We start from the raw sequence: 22,030 nt of genomic DNA on the forward strand, positions 1-22,030 counted from the left end.
TAGCAACTTCCTTGAGCCTCAGATTTAGAGAGTAATAATAGTACTTACTTCAGAACGCTCATTATGAGGGTAAATGAAATTGTGCATGTGAAGGTGTTTAGCACATTGCCTTGCCACATAGTAAGTGCTCAGTAAATGTCAGCTGTTACTGAAAAACCTCAGAAACAAACTTCTTGGAAAATGGTCTTCAAGTAGTGCAGGAAATAGTGTTGCCAACTGTATTTTTCAGTTAACAGTGGAAAGTAATAGGGAGGCAAATCAAAATTTGTGTAAGAGTACCACTAGTTCTGGCTCTTGGCAGTATACTCAACCTATCAAGCTATTTTGAGAGCAAAAGTCCCTACTTTGGGCTAGTTCTCATTCTCAGAATGGCTTTGATAGGTAGGAGCTCTTCTGAGCACGAGTACACTTCTGTGCAAATAGCAGACCTCCTTTACTTGGCTTCATAGTATTGGACACTAGTAGAGAAAAAAAGAGAGTCTGGTACCTGCCTTGAGCAGCATTTGATTTTCAACCCTACATTTATCTAAGCCCTAGTTCTTAAAATGTTTAATGACCAGATGTGCTGCTATTTGCCAGGCTCAGAATTTGGCACGTGTATGAATGGAAGGACATCACTGAGTTATATAAACTAGTATTCTGCTAATATAACCAGCCACCAGTTTCCTTATTCCATATTCAAGGAAGAACTGAGGAATATTTTTCCTTTTTGTAGGGGATTGACGGCATTTAAGGTTCAAGTAATTGGCATAAATATTACGTTATTTAGTTTGCCATTTAGTATTGTAACCTCAGCTAAATATTTAGTATACGAAGTGTGTATGTACTTGTTTGTTTCGCTCATATTCATTTTGAATGTGGTACTGACTCTTTAGTAAGAATTTACAACTTTGTTGAAAACTATGAATTGTAGTATTAGATGAAATGATTTGCTTTTTTAAGTGTAGTCATCACCTCAGAAGTTAACAGGTGAATACCTTATCTAATGGCTAGAAATGTTTGAAAGACCACAAAAAGTGGGTAAAACTGTGATTTGGTGAATATAGGCTTTGGAGTCAGACTTTGGATCAAATCCTTGCTGTGCATTATACCAGCAATCAGACTGTTTAATTATCTGAATCTCCCTGAGCTTTAGTTTCTTCATCTGTAATGCAGAGGCAATAATACTTATCTTGCAGAGTTTCTTTTAGAAGATTCATCAGGTAATACATGTAGAACATCAAGCATAGTATGGTACATAGAAGGCATTAAGCTGTTGTTGTTTTTTATGTTATATAAATATGGCCAGCCCATGTATAAAAATCATGTACATGGGCCGGGCACGGTGGCTCATGCCTGTAATCCTAGCACTCTGAGAGGCCAAGGCGGGAGGATCGCTGGAGGTCAGGAGTTCGAGACCAGCCTGAGCAAGAGCAAGACCCCGTCGCTACTAAAAATAGAAAGAAATTATTTGGACAGCTAAAAATATATACAGAAAAAATTAGCCGGGCATGGTGGCGCATGCCTGTAGTCCCAGCTACTAGGGAGGCTGAGGCAGGAGGATGGCTTGAGCCCAGGAGTTTGAGGTTGCTGTGAGCTAGGCTGACGCCACGGCACTCTAGCCCAGGCAACAGAGCGAGACTCTGTCTCAAAAAAAAAAAAAAAAAAAAATGATTTACATGGCTTACAATAGGATATACTTTCATAAGTAGAACAATTATGCCCCCTGCAGTCTTAAATAAAAGTGAAGTACTTTTTTTTTTAATACAGTGAGCATTAATTTAGTTAGCATTCAGGTACCAACTATGTGTAGGAACCTAGATACTAGAGATCAAGAATAAAACATAGCCCCTACCCTCAAAGCTCTGTAATTTTTAGAAATTAAACTTAGCACTGCTTTGATGACAACATAATATTATAGTTAGGAGCACCTACTCTGATGCTGTACTTCGTGGGTAAGAATTCTGCCTCTCCACTTAATATTCATGTGACCATGGGCAAAATGACCTCTCTATGCTCCATGTTTCTCAGCCAGGAAATGGAGAAAATGTTACTTCTCTCATGTGGTTCTTACGAAACAAATGAACTAGTATTTGTAAAAATTTAAAATAATGCCTGATACATGATAAGCACTGTGTAAGCATTAAACAAAAACTGTAATGCACCATATCAGGCTTTTGCACTATGAATACGTTTCAGAAAAAATCTTTTGATTTTTTTTTTTCTGCATTTTAGGCTCCCACTTTCCTGAACTGGATTATACTGTATTGTTTGCTTTACATATGCTGCCCTGTGTGCCTAAGGAAACTAGAGCTCAACCAGTCTAATTTTACCACTAATTCCAAATAATAAAGTATAATTTTTTTGGCATTTTACATTCAATGCAAGTCCACATGTACTATAATATGTTAATAAATGTCACTGTTTTAACACAGTTTTTTTCTGAGTTAATCAGCTATAAGGAGTTTTAAAAATTGGGTGTCCCCATTTAATTAAAACCAGGAGTAGACTTCCTATTGTGGCTAGATATATTCTATGTATAAACAGAAGTTTATTTAAGCAGGATAATGTAAAGAAAGGACCTTTTGACTCACAAACACTAGGATAAATCCAAGTTTAATATTTTACTTTATTGACTCTAGTTTTTGTTTTGTCTTGCTCTGTTGCCTGGTGAAGAGTGCAGTGGCATCATCATAGCTCACTGCAAATTGGAACTCTTGGGTGGGTGCAAATGATCCTTCAGCCTCAGCCTCCCGAGTAGCTGGGACTACAGGCATGTGCCACCACACCAGGCTAATTTTCTTTTAAGAGATGGAGTCTCGCTGTGTTGCCCAGGTTGGTCTTGAACCCCTGGCCTCAAGTGATCCTCCCACCTCAGCCTACCAAAGTGCGAGGATTACAGGTCTGAGCCACCACACCTGGCTAGTTTTGATGTGATGGTAAATTTTCCTATGGTCTTAGTTTATTTGCATATATTAAACTAGTATTGAAGTCAAAATTAAATAATTTTAAAGGTTAATTTTAATAATTTTAACCTTTAAAATTATTTAAATGTATTTACCCAAAAAAAGAAACCCTGAAAAACAAAGAAACCTGAAACCTTTGCCAATAACAGTTTTGATGCACCTTTTATCTGAAGTGCTCAAATTTTATACTCAAAATAATAATGATTAAAAAAAAGACAAGTGTCTCATTACAATCTGCTTGGAAAATCTGTTTCTTGAAAGAAACCTGTCTGGTCACAAGAGAAACTGTTCTTGTGGTAGGCTGTTTGACTTCTCCTCTTCTCAGCATTATATTAGTTATATTCTTTATTTTATTTTATTTTTTTTTTGAGACAGAGTCTCACTCTGTTGCCCAGGCTAGAGTGAGTGCCGTGGCGTCAGCCTAGCTCACAGCAACCTCAATCTCCTGAGCTCAAGCAATCCTACTGCCTCAGCCTCCCGAGTAGCTGGGACTACAGGCAGGCGCCACCATGTCTGGCTAATTTTTTCTGTATATAGTTTTAGTTGTCCAGCTAATTTCTTTCTATTTTTTTTAGCAGAGATGGGATCCCGCTCTTGCTCAGGCTGGTCTCGAACTCCTGAATTCAAATGATCCACCTGCCTTGGCTTCCCAGAGTGCTAGGATTACAGGCATGAGCCACCGCGCCCGGCCTACTGTGTCTTTATATATCATCTGTATAATAACAGTAGTAATGGTAAAAGCTGCCACCTCTGAAACACACACTGGATGCCAAGTATTTAATCCTATAATTCGTTATCCACCCTGTGAGGTAGACTTGATATCTCCAGTTTATAAATGCGGAGACTGAGTCTTAGCCCCTGGATCTACAGCCCTCTATTGAAGTATCATATCAGCCATTTACTTACTGGAATTGTAGTAAATGAAATTGGCATTATTTATTACCATGAACAAGATAGTAGTGAGAAACTCTTTTTACAGGATGCCGTTACCATCAAACTGGTCTTGTGGATAGCTGGAAATTGATATACTTGTAAAAGTAAAATGTCAGAGCAACATTAATTTTAATCAAAATCTTTATTCATTCTATTAGTTGCTTTCTTGCTGAATTGTTGAGGAGTTCCCTCCTTGTGGTGGGCAATGCTGTTAGCAGTTCTTTTTTTTTTTTCTTTATTTATTGCTCTACCTCATGGGTCAGCAAACCAACCATGGCCCATGAGACAAATCTGTCCTGCTGCCCATTTTTGTAAATAAAGTTTCACTGGAACACACTCACACTTACTTGTTTACAGATGGCCTGCAAAGCCTGAAATATTTACTGTCTGGCTCTCTATGGAAAAGATGGCTGATCCCTGCTGTACCTCATTCAACAAAAGATTTGAAGCAATCAAATTTAATATCCAATCCTAAAGATATATGAAACTTTCTTTAGAAATTTCCATTCAATTTATATCCTTCATGGGAAAAGGTTGAGGAAGAAGTAAAAATTGAGGTGATTAGGTTAATATAATCTTTCTTTTCGTCGAGTACATTCCATTCATTTGTATCTAAGACCTGGTGGTTAATATAGTGTAATATAGCCCAAATGATTCAATGTGTCTTAGGGTCATCTCTTCCTGTGATAAACATTTTTTTTAAATCCCATTAAAAGGATAACAAAGAGGATATGAGAAAGATTTAATTTACAGAGAAATAAAATTTGGTCATATGTGAGTTGATGTTTACCTTCCCTACCCAGGAGGAGCCAGCGCTGGTCATGTTTCCAATTAGGTGGTTATCTGATCCCTTTAAAAGTAATGTCTGTCCATTCTCTCCGTTGAAGTGAGTAAGTGCCGGGTCCCCTTGGTGCACTCAGGTTTCACAAGCCTTGGGATCTTGAGTTTACCCTTTACTTTGGGGTTCATAATTGACAGTGAGAACCTTTTCCCATATCACATAGATGAATATAATGATGGTGTTAGAGTAACTGTTGTAGAGGTAGCAGAAGAGTACCCTGAGACTAATTATGCAGTGTTAAGTTTTTTGTTCTGGTACAGCTTCCAAAAGAGATTTTGGTTTGGAAAATATGTTTGTGAAAATTTTCCTCTTGTTTTTCATTTTTCTGGTTGCTGACTATACTGTACAACAGAAATCAAGGGTTAACTTGGTTTTTTTACTTGGCAGGAAGTATTGCCATGGTTTTTCTTATACACTCGGTATTGATTTATTGGTATATTTAATCTTCCAATAGGCTTTAACTTATTAACAATTTGTATCCCTACTTGATGTTTAAATAGTAAATTGGGCTGAGTTGAAAACACGTATCTGAAATGCAGCTAGGAAAATGGAAATAAATGTTATTGTAGGTTGCACATGTATGATAAACCTAGTGGTACCCAGAAAAAATGTAAGGTAATCTAAATCCAACAAGTTTTAATTAATAAAAGTACCAAGAAATGTATCTGTTTGTTCTTGGTGAAAATACTCTAGGGAATATGCAGGCTTTACTTGGAGAGAAGGTGGTGTTCTATTCAAAGATACACACATACACGCTACAAAGAAAAGTAGGGAAATGGAATTTCTAGAAGATAATAGATCAGCAAAATGATAAATGAGCTGTCAAATTTCTTATCAGTAAAAATTGAGATTTTCATTCCTACTTTGATTTGTACCATTAGCAGCAAAAATATTTCACAAATGCTTTCAAAATTCAAGTGTTTATGTCCAAGAGGAGGATTCTGTTCAGCTACAATAACATAATACTTTTCACAGGCATCCAATCTCATTGTTACTAAATCTAGAGTACATGAGTGGTGGTAAGAAACATTCCAGTGTGATGGAAAAAATATGAATGCTGTCTAATTTTTTGCTGGATTTTGTTCTTGCTTTGGGCAGATTGACGTTGAGATTGCTTTCTCACTATACAATTGGGCAGTAATATTTTCTTTGTAGAATTTTGTAATGGATTAAGTAAGATAATGCATGTAAAGTACCAGGTATGGTATTTAGTGTGTAGTTACTTGTCACCTACTGTATCATCACCATAATTATTTAAAGTAATCATTTAGAACTATTTTTCTGTTTGACGAGTTACGTTCCTTTCATTTAGTGTTTTTTGTACCTGAGTAGTGGTTTCTCTCCCTCTTTTACAGTAGTGGACAGGGTATGTGTGTTTGTGTTAGTGATAAAACTATGAGATTATTAAAATTCAATGAAAATAAACTTTTGGGGGATGTTTTGATACAGACAGCTTTACTAAACCGCCTGGAGCGAATTTTCGAAGCATGTTTTCCTTCCATATTTGTCCCTGATGCTGAAGAGGAAGTTACTTCCCTGAAGCACTTGCTGGAAACAAGCACCTTGCCAATAAAAACAAGAGAGGCCTTACCTGAAAATGGGTAAGTACTAGACAGTTTTCAGATAGCAATGTTTTTTTATTAGTTTTACCTGTTCTATTTATAAGTTTATCTTAAAATATTAAAATTCAAAAACATTATTTTGTTAAAAGTTTAATCATATTGTGCTAAAGGACTTAAACTCCCTTTTGAACTAACTATCTTTTGATATTTCTAAATCAATATTCTAATCAATGTTATATATATATTTTTGACTTCCTAGAATGATAAATCAACTTCTGCTATTCTCCACCCTTCATCTTCCCAATATACTTATATCAGTTTTTGGTTATTTTGTTATTTGGTATTTTTCATTTTTGTAATCATATATTGTTCACTTCTAAGCCACTCTTTTCTTTCTAGTAACTTTTCCCTGGACTTAATAATTGACCTTCTTTTTCATTTACTGAGTCTTTCCCTACCTTTCAACAGCCTGCTACTACAATTTTCCTTGTGGTCAAGCCTATCAAGACTGTGCTTCCCATTTATTTCCTGAAAACCTCCCCCGACCTTAGTCCTATTCTCATCTAGAATGGTTTCAGTCTAGGCCTCTTACGCTTATGTTGTTTTGGGACTTCCCTTCACTTGGATCCCATTTTGTTAGAGCATATCCTCAATAGCCTACTGAGAAAAAAAGATACATGGGAGGTAAATTTTTTTTTATTCTACTTTCACATTAAATTTATAGTTTAAGATCTCCTTTTTGCTGATATTCTGAAACTTCCCAATGAAATATCTTTTTCCATTTATTGGAAAAATCTTTTTTCATTCATTGGACTGACCACTAGGTAGGACCATTCAATCTGGAGGCGTCTGTTCTTCAGTATTGGGAATTTCTTTTGTATTATTACCTTGATAGTTACCTTCCCTCCATTGTCTCTCAGTTTTCTCTTTCTGGAACTCCTATTAATTATTGGATTTTGGAGGGTATAGATTGATTTTCTGATTTTAATTTCAAAGTTACTTATAATCTGTGGCTGTTCTTTTGCGTTTTGTTACTCTCCACCTCTGAAAGCCTTCTCTCCTTGTCCAGGTCTCTTCTTGCATTTAGCTAATAAGTCAGCTACTACTCCTTCGTCCCTCTTTGTGACCTCAATATTTGTGGAACAAGATTTTAAGTATCCCTTAATTTCATTGAAGATGGAGATTCTGGTTTTGGTTCTTGATTTTTGTTTTGGGCGATTTCTGAGATGAGAAGGGAACAAAAAGGTTTATGGTTTGCCACCTTAAAACTGTTTAGATGTGGTTTCTTTAAAAATATGCTAGTTATACAGATAGTTCATACTCTTGGATCCAGTAATCTGTCTCCAAAAGATGTGTTCTAAGGAAATAATACAACTATATAACAACGCACACCATTAAATACAGGAAGACGTTCATTGCCTTACTAATAATAGGAGCCAAACAATAACAATTTATTTAGAACTGTGGGATTTGTGGCTAAATAAATGATGGTGCGTGGACCTAACAGAACATTACACAACCATTGAAAAAGATACATATGTTAACTAGGAGATGCTTAAAATCTGAAAAAAGAATACAAAATAATATATATGCTGTAACTGTGTTTGTTGATCAAGACTCAAGGAGAAAACAAATATTAAATAGCTTTATTAAGATGGTAGCTGAGTGATTTCTTCTTTTGAATTTTTTTGATTTGTAGGATGAGAATAACACACAGGCTAAATTTCCGCTTGATTACTAACATATTGTTTCATATGAATTTAACTTAGTTCCTTTTCTAATGACCGTAAGTGATCTGGATTTCATTCAGATAATAATTATATACTCATGTCAGACATAAGATTAATTGGAATGTATGTCATATTATAAATAGAATTCATGGTAAAAGCTGTTAAGTAACTACTGTTGGTGGCTTCATCATGGCCTTTACAGGGAACTGCTGGATGTGTGGACTGAGCTACAGGATATCCATGATGCACATGGCTTGAGATATCAGTGGGGTGGCTCCCATAGCAACAAGAAGCTTTTGTGCTCTTTGGGAATAGACACCAGAAACATTGTGAGTTTGTTAGTACTTTGAAAAATCCTTTATTCAACCTATGGGTGTTTTTAAGTTCTGTTACAGTTCTGTTCAAGCTGTGATAGGCTAGTTCCTCAGAAAAATAAATGTTAATTGGTTTAAATATTTATTTTGAATATGCTGACTTTTAAACATCAATCTACCTAAATTTTTCTCCAATTGATATTTCTTGTTTTAGTGTTTTTTCTTAACTATAAAATGAAGGAAATGGACTGGGAGATTAAAAATATAATCCAATATGGGCAATTAAATAATTTCTTTACCATTTATGATATATGTAATAAAATAATGCAGATATATTTTGGAGACTGTTTCATTGTATGACAGATCATTTTCTAAATATATGTTCTTTCTCTCCAACATGTGTGTAGCTCTTTACGGGCAATAAGAAGCAGCCTGTTATAGTGCCCATGTATGCAGCAGGATTGGTAAGTACAAAAATGTCTCTGCATGTATTTATCATTACTGAATTTATTCTGTAAAATCATCTTACATAGCATGACATAGAAGTATTTTTTTAAGAGGCATTTAGTGTTGGAATCCTAAGGGTATAAATATAATACCTTTTTTGAGCTCATAAATCCCTTCAAGTCTTGATTTCAGGAATTTTTTATATTCTATTAATTACAGATACTGTTTTATTTTAGATTAAAACTATTTTTATCTTAGTAATGTGTGTATAACTTTTTGTAAAATGCACCTTTGGAGGATTGTCTTTTCTAAACTTTTAGATAAAATAAATAACTGGATTAAAATAAATTATAAGTAATAGAATATTGAGGCTATGGATGTATATAAAAGCTTGGAAATACCAAATTATAGTAAATGAAAATGAGCTAGGACTCATATTGGTCCGTAGTTCTTCCATTAATGTTTTAAATTTGTTGAATTTTGTTTTTTCAGATATGCCAGGTAGTCCCGGAAAACTGAGGCATTTTCAGTCTGTTCCTTATCGAGACTCAGTCACATTTTAAAGTTTGATGTTTGTGTTTTTTGGTGTGTCTTTGAGTTATTGGTGAATAAAAATGTCCTATCAAACTAAAAATGTATTATAACCAATAACTTGAAAATAAGGAAAAATACTATGTTTACAAATGAAAGAAAAAAATAACAAAAGAATCCTTAGTATAGAATTTAAATTTTACAGCCCGTTATATGCATGTGAAAGTGAATTTGCTGTGGAACTTGATCTTTTTTTAAATCTACAAACTTTTTCCATAAATAAGCACTAATTATTGATTTTGAATTGGAACATTTTGTTTTGTGGAATTTTCTATGCTTTCTTTAAAAATCAGTTTCTACTCCTTTTATAAATGGTTATCTGACACTTTAAAAACACCTAGATGATCCCTATACTCTTTTCTGTTATAGGTAAATACAGTATAATCCAGAACATTTCTTTAGTAATAATTTTACTATTTCTATAAGCTTTAATATCACAGTTTATTTAGTGAATATAAATGTAACTAACTCCCCTCCATCTTTGTGATGTCTTTCATTTAAAAACTTAATTCTTTTTAATATCAAATTGTAATTACACCTGAATTTTTCCCGTGGTGCTTTATACATATGAGATGTTCAGTAATCTTTTGATCTCATCTGGAGGAATACCTGAAATGATCATTTAAGTCCCTGGCTCTTAAACTTTAATGTACGTTGGAATCACTTGGAAGACTTGTTAAAACACCGATTGCTAAGCAACATCCCCAGAGTTTCTTATTCAGTAGGTCTAGGGTAGGGCTTGAGAATTTGCACATCTGACAAGGTGATGCTGAAGCTGCTGTTTGGGGACCACAATTTGAGAACCATCAGTTTAAGTGACAGTTCAAATTAGAAAACTTGGCTGAGACAGTAATCATTCACCAAATGTTTTGTCTCCTTGCATAGTGAGCCTGTATAGTAGTAATACATAATACGGTATTGAACTTACTTTCATTTTTCTCGCTGCTAGATGAAAGCCTTTCATGTGTACTATTGGTAAGAATTTAATCCTCAAATCTTAGGGCTTGGATGTGATAAATTGTCATGTTCCCCCAGACCCCCATCCCAAGTTGTGCTTATGCTTTCGCATGACAGTAATAACTATGTACTTTAAAACATCTGATTGAAAATACAGGCTCTTGCTTCAAAAACTTTTGATTCTAAAGGTATTATTGTGAAATGTTTCCCATTATAGTGCTATAAGATTTTCTGTAAATAAAATTTAAGAATAGGCGGGTGGGTCCCAGCTACTCAAGAGGCTGAGTGGGGAGGAGCCCACGAGCCCAGGAGTTCAATGCTAGCCTGGGCAACATAGTGAGACCTTGTCTCTCTCTTTTTTTTTTTAAAGTAAATAAAATTAAGAATAGTTCCTTTTTGTCTTTCTTCTTTTCAAATGACCTGGGTTTTGTTTATTCTTTCTCCTTCCTGCTAGACTAACTTTCTTATAAAGTTTATGGATTGATCTCTGTCCTTCCCTCGCCCTGCCCCAATTAATGGCCAGTATACCTTTTTCAGGGTATGTTAGAGCCCACGAAGGAACCATTGAAACCACTATCTGCTGCAGAAAAAATTGCTTCCATCGGTCAGACAGCCACCATATCACAAGAGATGAACCCATGTACATCTGATCAATTCCAGGTAAAAATATCCATCTGTATACAGATGTGATTATATGTTTGTACACATACATCCACGCATACTATTTTTTTCCTTTGTATATAACTTTTAGTTTTTAAAATATTTTTAAAACTTGATTTGATGATGGACAGGATTTTGGTTGTTAATGAACATCCCTTGGAATATAATGAACAAATTAATTTTCAAAAAGAGAAAGCACAATTTGAGAACTGAGTGATTATAAAAGTAAGTTCTTAAACCTGTCCAGGCCTTACTCTCCTGACCTATAAAATGAAGATTTAAACCCCTTTGCAGTTTGAACATTGTTTGATCATAATTATTGACATAAATCTGGTAAGTGCTGGGTTTTCAACAAGATGGGAAACACTACATTTATACCAACTGTTTAAGTCTGCTATTGTATGTTTTTCCTGAAATCCTGTGAAATTTTATAGAGCAATGAAAGTTAGATGTGTTTATTACCTTTAAAACTGCTGTTTTTGAGAGTTTGAGTAAAAAACTTACTTAATTTGAAAATGATGTGACCTTTAACAAAACAGCCTATGGATTAGGGAAAAAAAGGCTGTCTTACCTTTTTTATCCTTTAACTCCTTGGCATACTTAAGTACAAATGTTTTTCAGTCCAATATGCTTAATATAAAGTCTTCCCTCTCACCTTTTATCTGGAGCAAATGGGCCATTTTGGTTTGCTTACTCTTTCCACATAAAGTTAAAAACTGACTCAGCGCAAGTTAAATGTTTTTTTAAGAAGATTAGTATTTTTAAGTGAACATTACCATTTCTAAAACTTATTCTTGCCATGTTTGTCATTTCTTAACCTTAAATATCATTCTCAATTGTATCTAACACAAAAATGTATGTTTGAACAGCCTTTCCCAAAATATGTATTCCATTGGACGCTAAAAGGTCCCAGGGTAAATTTTGAGAAAGACTTCATATCATATCCCCATAACCACTGTTAGAGATTCACAACACACATTAAGGACTCTGAAGAGTCCTAAGGTAAATAACCCTATTTAATTTTAATTCATTTCCAAATTTACCTGGCCACAGGACCTTTTTCTGCGGGGGCCAGAGGACCGGGGAATTATAACACCCGTAGAACTAGAGTTTTGAAGAACATACTTTAGAAACTAATGTGTAAAGCATAGGTTCTACCCTTTTCAAGTGTGTTTCAAGAAACATCTAATATTAATGCTGTGTACCACTATGGTTTATACTTGAGCATAGCTTAAATATCACTTTGAAGCCAGCTTGTTACTGGCACTGAATTAGTGGGTAAAGAGGCCTGATGTATACAATGCCTGGCCTTGATGGTTGGGCTGCAAAGTGGCCTGGGCAAAATGTCTCAGCAGGTAGACTCTGTCCTTAGTTACCTTGCTTTCATTGCCCAGATATATGCCCTCTGGCAGTCAGCTGCTTTCCCAGGCCTGCCCTATCTATATGCACATTTTCACTTCTGCCTCAGTCTACGTTCTTATTCCTACAGTATTAGGTATTAGGAAAGTACTTTGAGTAACTGCTTGGTACATTGCTGAAAATGGAGCTGTTCTTACTGTTAACATTTGTTGCTAGTTCGGCTTGCCTCCTTCGCTTCCTCCTCCATCCAACCACTTCCACGTGTTACAACCCCATAAACTATTGCTTATTTTATCAGAGTTAGCTGTTGCCTATCATTTTTGTCCCTAGCTGATTCAGTCCTATTATGTATTTCATTCTAGTCATATTGCATAGCTTATCATCTTTCTAATTTCATTATGGACTTGACTAAAAGTAGAGTAGTCCAGATGACCTAATAAAAAACATGTGTTAATTTAGAATTTTGTACTGAGATGCCTGACCTCCATCACGGAATTGTATGATCCTTACTTGGCTCCATACCTCTGACTTAGGTTAAAATACTTAGCAAACATCTGAAATGTAAAGATTCTCCTTATATAAAATGATTTTTCTTACCATTATTCTTTTTGCATGCCACATGTATGGCAAAGATTATGTATAATCTTATTTGTTGGCCATGCAGTAATACTGTTATATCTTCTCACTAGCCATATTTTACAGAAGAAACAGCCATATCCTTTAGTGCTGGAAGCTTAGCAAAATGTGTCAGGAAAGACCTTGTTCAATACACCTTGTTTTTTCCAAAAAACATATCCCCACCTTCTTCTTTGGTTTGTTTTTGACATCATTAAACAGTAGTTATCAAACTTAGCACAGTTGTTTAATTCCCATTATGAATGCATGCTTTTGGATCTATCTGTTCTATCCCAGTTTGGGTACCCATTGAGTTTGTTTTGTTTTTCTTCCAAATTGGTTTATACTCATTAATCTTATAACCATTGCATCTCTTATTTAGAAATTCAATAACTTAATGATCTTTTTTCTAAGATACTTTTACCTGAAAAGTCATCTTAAGGGTAAAAGAATAGTAATGGTACCATTTGTGTGTTCTTCTTGTTTTACTTTTATCCATTCAATTTCAGTCACACCATTCATGGTGCTATTACCGACTCCCACCTTAATAAGATCAGTACTTTAACCACACTTTATTCAGTGCTGAGTAGAGTCAACTCTCTGACTAGCAGTTATCCACCTAGTCACCAGTAGCAACTTCTTTTCTTGATGTGAGTATTTTGGTGGGAATCAGAATTTTAGAGCTAGAAGAAAAAATGATTATTTAATACCATGCTCCCTTTTTATAAGACGACATATTTGAAAGGGCTAAGTGACTTACCCAAAATCAGTGGTACAGCTAGGACTAGAATTGGAATCTGTTGTCTCCAGTCTCCATGTTTTTGTTCTTTTTGTTTTGATCTTGTCCCTTTAGTGCTTTTGTCTCTGCAGTAATCATTCATACCACATTGCTTCAAGTTGCTTCATTCTAGTGCTTTCTCTTTGAGTTACCATACTTGTGAATGTCATTAGTTAGCCTTTTTTTGCTGTTTTTCTTCTTCTTCATTTCCACTAAATGTTGACTCATTCATGCTTAGCACCTCATTATAATTTTGGCTATGTCTTCAAAATACCATGCACCTATACAAGAAGCCAAAATTTCAGCACATCACTGAAACATTTCTAAGCACCCAGCTACTTGACATCATTTAAATAGCCATGTTAATGAAAAAACTTGCTCCATTTATCCAGAAATTTTGTTATTGCATAAACCTAGATTTTGTCCATCCATTCAGGTGTCAGTGATCTAGAAGCAGAGTAAGTTCAATCTGTTGGACTGCTTAGAGCTTTTTGTTTGTTTTTGAGATCAGCTAAAGAAGATCTTTTCTAAATGTTTATTAGTCATGCAGGTGGGTTGTAACTAAGTTTTCACCAGCATTTTTTTAACTTTCCTCTGCAATAATTATATATTCAGAGGAAATTGCACAGCTAGTACAGAGACGTTCCATCACCAGTTTCCCCTATGGTTACATCTTACGTATTGGAGTACAATATAAAAACCAGCAATATGACATTGGTATAATATGTGTATACAGTTCTATATCATTTTATCACATGGGTAGATTCTTGTAACCACCACAATCAAGATACAGAACTCTTCCATCACCACAAAGAACACCCTTAATAGTCACCTCCCAGCCATCCCTTACCCCTGGCTCCTGCTAACTAATAGTAGCATTTCATTTGGTTTATACCTCCCCTGTCACAACCTCTGTGCTGGGCCTGATTTCTAGAGACTAAATGCTTACATTAATTTGCCTATCATTGGTATCCCAGTTATCCAGAGTGTTATAAAATCATGGGACTAGACTGTCAAAAATAACCAATCCATGCTCCTATCCTATAGGGAATAATTACTCTACCTACCAAGAAAAAAAAAAGTTTCAGTAGTGCCTACCTTACAATAAAGCATAGTGGTGAGCAATACCAAAGAAGGACAATAACATGTTGATATTAAAAGTCTCATCAAACACAGTTATTTCAATACTACCCCCAAAACAAGAGGGGAAAAGCCCAACACTTTTTCTCGTAGGAATATTCTTAAAATGAAGTGTGAATTCTCATTTTAAAAATGTTTTTGTGTGCCTTCCATCTTATATTTGTTTATTTTATCTTTATATGATTGGCACTATGAAATTTAAAAATCTAGAATAGTCTAATCAGTTCTGAGTATCCTTTTTTGTGTATTATTTTACAAAGTAGATCTTGCGCTTGCTTTGGCAGCACGTGTACTAAAATTGGCACAACAGAGAGAAGATTAGCATGGGGCCTCCTGTATAAGATGGACATGTAAAAGTTAAATTCTGATATCTGATAAGTAATTTCTAAATTAGAGAAGTTGATTAAAGTATTTGCAATCAACACTTTAAAAAAGTAGGTCCCATTTATTGGCCCAATATTTCCTCCAAAATTTGAAAAATTATAAAGAACCAGAAACCTTGGATTTGAACCTTTGCATTTTATTTGTAAGGAGTCCAACTAAATTAACTAAACTGTAAAAGGTGATACTACTAGTTACTTAGTGGTTATTCTGTCTTGAATAACCCAGATCTCCCCACTTTTGGTATGGTACCTTCTCGGTTACATTTATTATCTGTTAAGAAATTTTAAGTGGCTAGTGATTTAAAATAAATTTAGTCACTTCAGTGGAAAAAGAATTGTGATCAAGCCAACAGTTTAAATCTTGATTTGAGAATAGATTGAAATCTTGACATGGAATCAGTTCATAAATTTGTTTGAAAATGTAAAGATAATTCCATTTCTCAGGTACAACTTTTCTAATGTCAATAAGCTGTACTATTTGTAAATTTTGCAATTTCAGTTTGTGTTAATATTTGCATGTAACCTTCTGAAATTGTAAAGTATCCCAGTTTTGTCTTTAGGTACTTAGTTGCCTAATGGTCTTGCTATAATAGTTTTTCTTTTCTTTTCTTTTTTTTTAAGGATTCTTTAAGTTGCTACAACCTGTACTGATTAATTTTGATTTTTTGGTTTTCAACTCTAGGAGTCTCTACCACCCGTCCAGTTTGACTGGAGTAGCAGTGGCCTTACTAACCCTTTAGATGGTACGTCTCTCCGTAGAGCCTCTAGCACCAGAGCTAGAGTTAAGAAAGCTACAAAGTTCAGACAAACTTCTCTCTGCTGATTTCCTTTTTTTGTTTGAACATAACTTCTTATTCTTATCTTTGGAAATTCAGGCTTTCTTTCTGAATAGTAATTGCTCAAGAAACCAGCTGTTACTATAATGTCCAAATATAGGTAGTAATAGCTAGGTAAAATTTTAGTTTCTTTATCTGAAGTCAAAAATAAACTTCTTTATTTTTTACAAATATCTAGGTAGTTTAAATGATATTTAGCTAGGACCAATTTTTTTCTGGAAGTTTTAATTTATGGGATTTTCTTGGATGCAAAGTCTTGTGATTAGAGGCTGCTTCGAAGCACAAAGCACAACTATTTAACCAAAAACAATGTGCAGATAGATTCATATTTATTGACTAGTAGTTTTTAGATTTAATAATATTTTATAGAGCACTTATATGCAAACAGAAAATGAATGACTTTCATGATCCTTTTCTAAAACTTATCTCCAAATGCTGTTAGGCAGTTCCAGAAATAACTGGTTTAACTTAAGGCTTTAAAAGAAAATCCTGAAACAGGAATAGCTTATTTCAGTAATGTGGGGTCTTTAAAATAAATAATACACAATGCTAGTTTCTCATGTTGACACCACAAGTTTTAAGTGGATCCTGAGATATAATTGCTCTTACTCCTCGTGGTTAAGTTGTTTGAGCCATTGTCTAAAACATCTGTCATCATCTAAATGGCAATTGTCATTGCTATTGTCTAAAACACTCTTAGCTTTTCCTTATAGTGGGGGTCCTGGGATATCTGGAAAGCATCCAATTGAATAACATAGTGCTGAAGGAAAGCCTGGATGCACCTTTTGCTGTTGTCTGGTGTCTTCAGTCAAATCATCGTGCTTTTTATTAACAAACAACTTCTTTAAAAATGTATACTATTTCTGATTACTGTTTCAGAGTTAAAGGGGAACAGTACAGCTTTGAGGTTGCACATCAGGGTAGGGCAGCTATGACATTCTTTATTATGTTATTTTATTTTAAACTAAGTTAACATATTGGTGCGTGTCCCCAAACTGACATCTTTCATTTTTTTTTTTAAATCATTAATGAGAAACCAACATTACTAACATGAAGAATTGGTTTGGGCATGTACAGTGATTTAATGTTGGGTTGAGATTAAAGTATTGTTTCCCTTTAACGGGTACACTTTCCTTTTGGTCTTTCTGGTATGGCTTCCAGTTTTGATTGAAGAAACTGAACTCCTAACTAAAACCTTACTAAGTGTTACATTCTTTACATTGTACATGAGGAAATGTACATTGAACTAAATTGTTACTTTAGAAATGTCCTTAGTAATGAAAAACTAATACTGTACACATTGTTTTAATGTTGATTTTTAAAATGTGCAATGATTACTAATTATAACCTGCATGTTCAAGTGTGTGTCTTACCCCTTTTTACACATAACCCCTCCTCCCTTGGCTTACCTTCTGTGTGGCTGCCTACCAACACGGTCACTGAATTTCAAGCTAGTGGAGGTTCCACTCTTCTGAACCTTGATTTCTTTGGGCCCGTGGATGACAGTAGCTCTAGCAGCAGCACCACAATCCCAGGTCAGCAGAGTGTTAAAACCACAATTCTAGTTTATTTACTAAAAGCATGACCACATTGCTTGACTTTCCTATAAACAAGGAAACAAATAGATTGTATTCTCTATAATGTCTTTTTAATATTTTTCTTTCATCTATCTGTTGTTATTTTCTAGTATCTAACTACAAAAAATGACTTATGTGAAATATATTTCAAGGAGAGTTTTCTCAGAGTGTAATATTTAAAGCAGAAAGTAGTTTCTAGGAATAAAATATCCCTAATGCCCTTAGACAAAGGCAGGGTTTGGTTTTTTTCCCTCTAAGTGGAAAATGTGATTTTTATATGCTTATTTTTTAAAGCATACTCTATAAAGCCATTTGAAAACAAAGTTTAGAGATATAAGAATATTTTAGTACACAAAGATGACTTTACATTATAGTGCCTGTAATGATATATAACCTTTACAAATTCTAGCATTCAATTAGTTGTTTATTAGTGCTGCTAAATATATAATTAGGTTCCAAAATGTTGGTATAATTAGGTTCCAAAATGTTGGAGTCTAGCACTTAGTTATATAGTCCCACTTAGAACTATTACTGTTTTTATGTAGCTCTTAAATAAAAAGTATACTGTTAGTTTTCCATGGAAAAAAAATGTTACAAAAGTTAATGGTAGAAAATAATTGCTGTGAGATACTAAAAGCTAGACATTAAAAGTTACTGGAGTGCCTGTTAAATTAATGTTCAGTCCTGCGAAAGTTCAGTTCACTGACCAAAGGACTAATGTGCTTTGTCATTTTCTAACTAAATAAAAGATTAAAATTATAATGGCATTTTTATGTTTACATTTTATTTAATATGATTTTAATGATTCCCTGTCATCCCAACTTGTGATCTGGTAATCATCCCCATTGGTCACCAGACAGCTGTTGAGGTGCTATATAGATGCTATTGCCCAGAATGCACAGTGAGGATCCCTTTCTGTCCCCATCAATGGCGAGTTTCACAACCAGCCTGATTCCTTAGAATTTGCTGGTTTTGTTCTATTCTACTAGATAACCCTGCCACCCACTTCCAACAATTTAGGAGCCGGGGTGGGATATGGATGGGGGAGACTAACAGAGTCAGCTAAGGGTGAGCCTGGGACCCAGGATGCCTTTCTTGAGATCTGATTCTGCTGCAGGGAAGTTCCAAGGTCATTTGGTATAGAATGACTAGATTGCTCAAATCTAAGCCCCTGGTTATCATTTTCATTGTTTTCAAGATTTTGCAAGCCTATGAAAGGCCAATCCGTGTCTGGTTTTGATGTCAAAATTATATTTTACTATTTATTAATACTTAAACTACTTCTAAATACATTTGCTCTATGGAATGACCTAGGTGAGCTAATTAGTTGTCTGCCATTTTATAATACTTAATTGGGTATGGGGACAGATAACCAAACACATATATATCACTTTTCCTTATTACTGTATTCCCGAGAATTAATTATCAAGCTCCCATTTTAAGTTTGTGCTCAGCTTTGTTTTGTCATAAACTGTATTATAATTTAAATGAGGTCACTGTTTTTCTTTTGGATGCCTAAAAATATGGTTTAAATTTAATTTTTGGTTACATTTCAAACTCATTTAAAAACCATCCATAGGAGCACAAATAACCTGGCTATATAAAGAAGTACAGAAATGACCTGATAATCAGGCTCAGTGTACACAGCTGCAAGAAGAGCAAGCGGTTTCAGAAGCTTAGAGCTGTAATGGAAGTGAAATCAGCATGATCAAATGCAGTTCTCATTACTTTGGAACCTTTTAAATATTTTTGTTCAATATTTTCATTAATATGCTCTAGCTGCTATATAAATTTGATTACTATATATTTGCTTTGGCTTCTTTTTATTGCTATTGGGTTTTGTTAAAACTTACCATCAAGCTACAGGTATCAACACCTTCCTTAGTATTCCATTTCACCACTTGCTTGCACTTTTTCTGACTTGTTTCTGGGAAAGTCATTTTGTCTTAGCTTGCGGTTATTTAATTATTTTGTGTGTGAGACTTAGGAGGTTGGCATAGAACTTGGTTGGCTAGCTTTAATTATGTAACTGAACTATGCCTCATTAAGGTCCTGTAAAAAAAAAAACAAATCTTCCATTAAAAAAATTACTCTCCAATTATTAGTGTATAGTAAGTAGTTGTCTTGTTTTTGAAAAATTTAACCATAGTTTTGGGGTTTTTTGGTGTAGTGGTAGTTGTTTGGGGCTAGGGGAATGTGATTTTTTTTTTTGTTGTTGTTGTTGTTTTTAATCTGCCACTTTACTGTTTGACAGCCAAGTGGCCAGAATTTTATAAACCCAACTAAGTTTTTACTAGCACTTTCCTGTTGCCAGTCAGAATACAGTTGTTTATTCTGCCTTATACATTAGACATCAACTTAAATGTTGTGGTTGCTTGGAATCTAATCTTTAACAGTGGAGGAGGGAAGTACCTTGGGCTTGTTTGGTCCCTTTACAAACATCTACAATTTTTTACATTTTAATTGTAACTCACATTTTTGTTATAGAACTACAAAGAAAAGTCCTTTTTAAGTATATTTTAAAACTGTACCTTAATGAAATATTAAGAACTTGGGAGAGTCAACATACATTTTCTATAGCCTTCCTCCCTTGTTGGACTTCGTAACTGTGGAAGCCGCTTTTGCTTGTTTGATTTCTGTAAACATCTGAGATCTATGGTTTACATATGCAAAATTGGCAATGGAAGTCAGTTTCTGATTTTTCTTATTAACCTTGAAATACCCTGAGAGGAGGAAACTTGTTAATGTAATTATACTCATTTCCATATAAACTATCTGCTGATTTTGCAGAGCTTTTCTTTTAAAAGAAATAAATAAAAAGTAAAGAAGCTATAAGACATTCTTCCTTATAGTCCTTTGCTATTATATCCTAAAGCTCATGAACTTTTTTCTAGTAATTTTCTCAAGGCGAGTATAGGATTAGAAACTTTTTAAAAATCTTAGTATCTTACTCTAACAAGATATTTGAACTATTGGCTACCAGATTATTCAGATGCGGGACTATAGAAATATAATTAACCCTGGAGACAAGAATTTTTACTTTGTCTAAATGTAGTGTTTTTATTTACTTTTTCTGAAAATATTTTACCCTCCCCACCTCTTACCTGAAGAAAGAACAACATGATATATGTTTATGATTAGTAATAATTTGATGCTTTGAGTAATAGTTCATGTCCTTAGATAGTCATAATGTGTTTAAACTAACCAAATCATGTACCACATTTGAGACTTTATATTAGCTTCCACATCTTTTGCTGTGGAAGAAAATAATGGAGAAAAAATGGTCAGGGAGGTGGGGGAAGAGGGAAAGTTAAAAAAATGAGGTTAATCAGTTTAAAAATTAGGGATATTATATGTAAATCATGTGCATTCTAATTGTAAAACATTGATAACTTTTATATCACAAATTAATCCAAAATTGGAGTTTTCTATAGCAGACATAAATTTTAGAAGTATTTGGGTAGCATCTGCTACATAAATGGTAGATTAATTAAGGATATGTTTATTCCAAAGTAGAATTTTAAAAGTATTTTCCTGTTTTATAAAAACTCTAAGAAGTAGAGCTTATAATTAAAAAATAAATGCAATATTTACAGTGTTCTAAGGCTATATTGTGCTTGTAAAAGACTCAGATGTTGGCTGGTCCAAAGCTAGTGAGTTACCTCAGCTGATTGTTCACAGTCAGTTACAGATTGAACTCCTTGTTCTACTACTTTCCCCGCTTCTCACTACTGCACTTGACTAGTCTAAAAAAAAAAAAAAGACTCAGATGTTTATAGAACATTGCCTTTTGCATCTTGGATTGTGGCTAATTGGGTAGCCCATTTTTGTAGCTTGCCATCACTGACTATTGTTTTATACTATAAGGTGTGGATCCAGAGTTGTATGAGTTAACAACTTCTAAGCTGGAAATCTCCACCTCAAGCCTCAAAGTGACTGATGCATTTGCAAGACTCATGTCCACAGTAGAGAAGACAAGCACATCTACCAGGTAAACAGCTAGTGTTAATTACACTGTAATTTTGAATTCCAAGTTAAAACAGCCCAAAGGGAAAAAGCACATAAGTTGGCAGTATTTCAATATATTGTATTAAAATTCACTTTGTATTTATTTATAAAAGCCAGTAGATGCCTAAGCCCAGAAAATAGTGCCAAATTATGTTTAATTATGAACTTTATCAGAGCAGAGCTATTTCATAAGAGACTGGAAAGGGCTGACAGATGTGGTTTTCTTTTTTTCCCCCCCTACTTTGTAGAGAATAATTCTGATTAAATATTGTGATCTGTGATCATAAAGCCATTGCAGAAATTCTCCCCCTTTCTTTTCATAATTACTGAGATCATCTTTGGGAACCCAGTTTC

At 34.4% G+C, this 22,030-nt stretch overlaps 1 protein-coding gene across 3 annotated transcripts in view; it reads left to right on the forward strand.

The window, feature by feature from the left end:
• Positions 1 to 22,030, forward strand: part of AFTPH (aftiphilin) — a 62,897-nt gene that overhangs the window by 33,455 nt on the left and 7,412 nt on the right. Inside the window, exons 3-9 of one of the 3 annotated variants that reach the window (XM_045549732.1) lie at positions 6,169 to 6,320; positions 8,214 to 8,340; positions 8,733 to 8,789; positions 10,858 to 10,980; positions 15,938 to 15,998; positions 17,543 to 17,626; positions 21,536 to 21,659. In XM_045549732.1, coding sequence (XP_045405688.1) covers positions 6,169 to 6,320; positions 8,214 to 8,340; positions 8,733 to 8,789; positions 10,858 to 10,980; positions 15,938 to 15,998; positions 17,543 to 17,626; positions 21,536 to 21,659 — 728 coding nt within the window. Of the gene's footprint in view, positions 1 to 6,168; positions 6,321 to 8,213; positions 8,341 to 8,732; positions 8,790 to 10,857; positions 10,981 to 15,937; positions 15,999 to 17,542; positions 17,627 to 21,535; positions 21,660 to 22,030 lie in introns of those variants that run through there. The other 2 variants (XM_045549733.1, XM_045549734.1) reach the window with 2 other exon arrangements.

Source organism: Lemur catta, chromosome 4 (assembly GCF_020740605.2).
Source record: "Lemur catta isolate mLemCat1 chromosome 4, mLemCat1.pri, whole genome shotgun sequence".
Taxonomy (NCBI): domain Eukaryota; kingdom Metazoa; phylum Chordata; class Mammalia; order Primates; family Lemuridae; genus Lemur; species Lemur catta.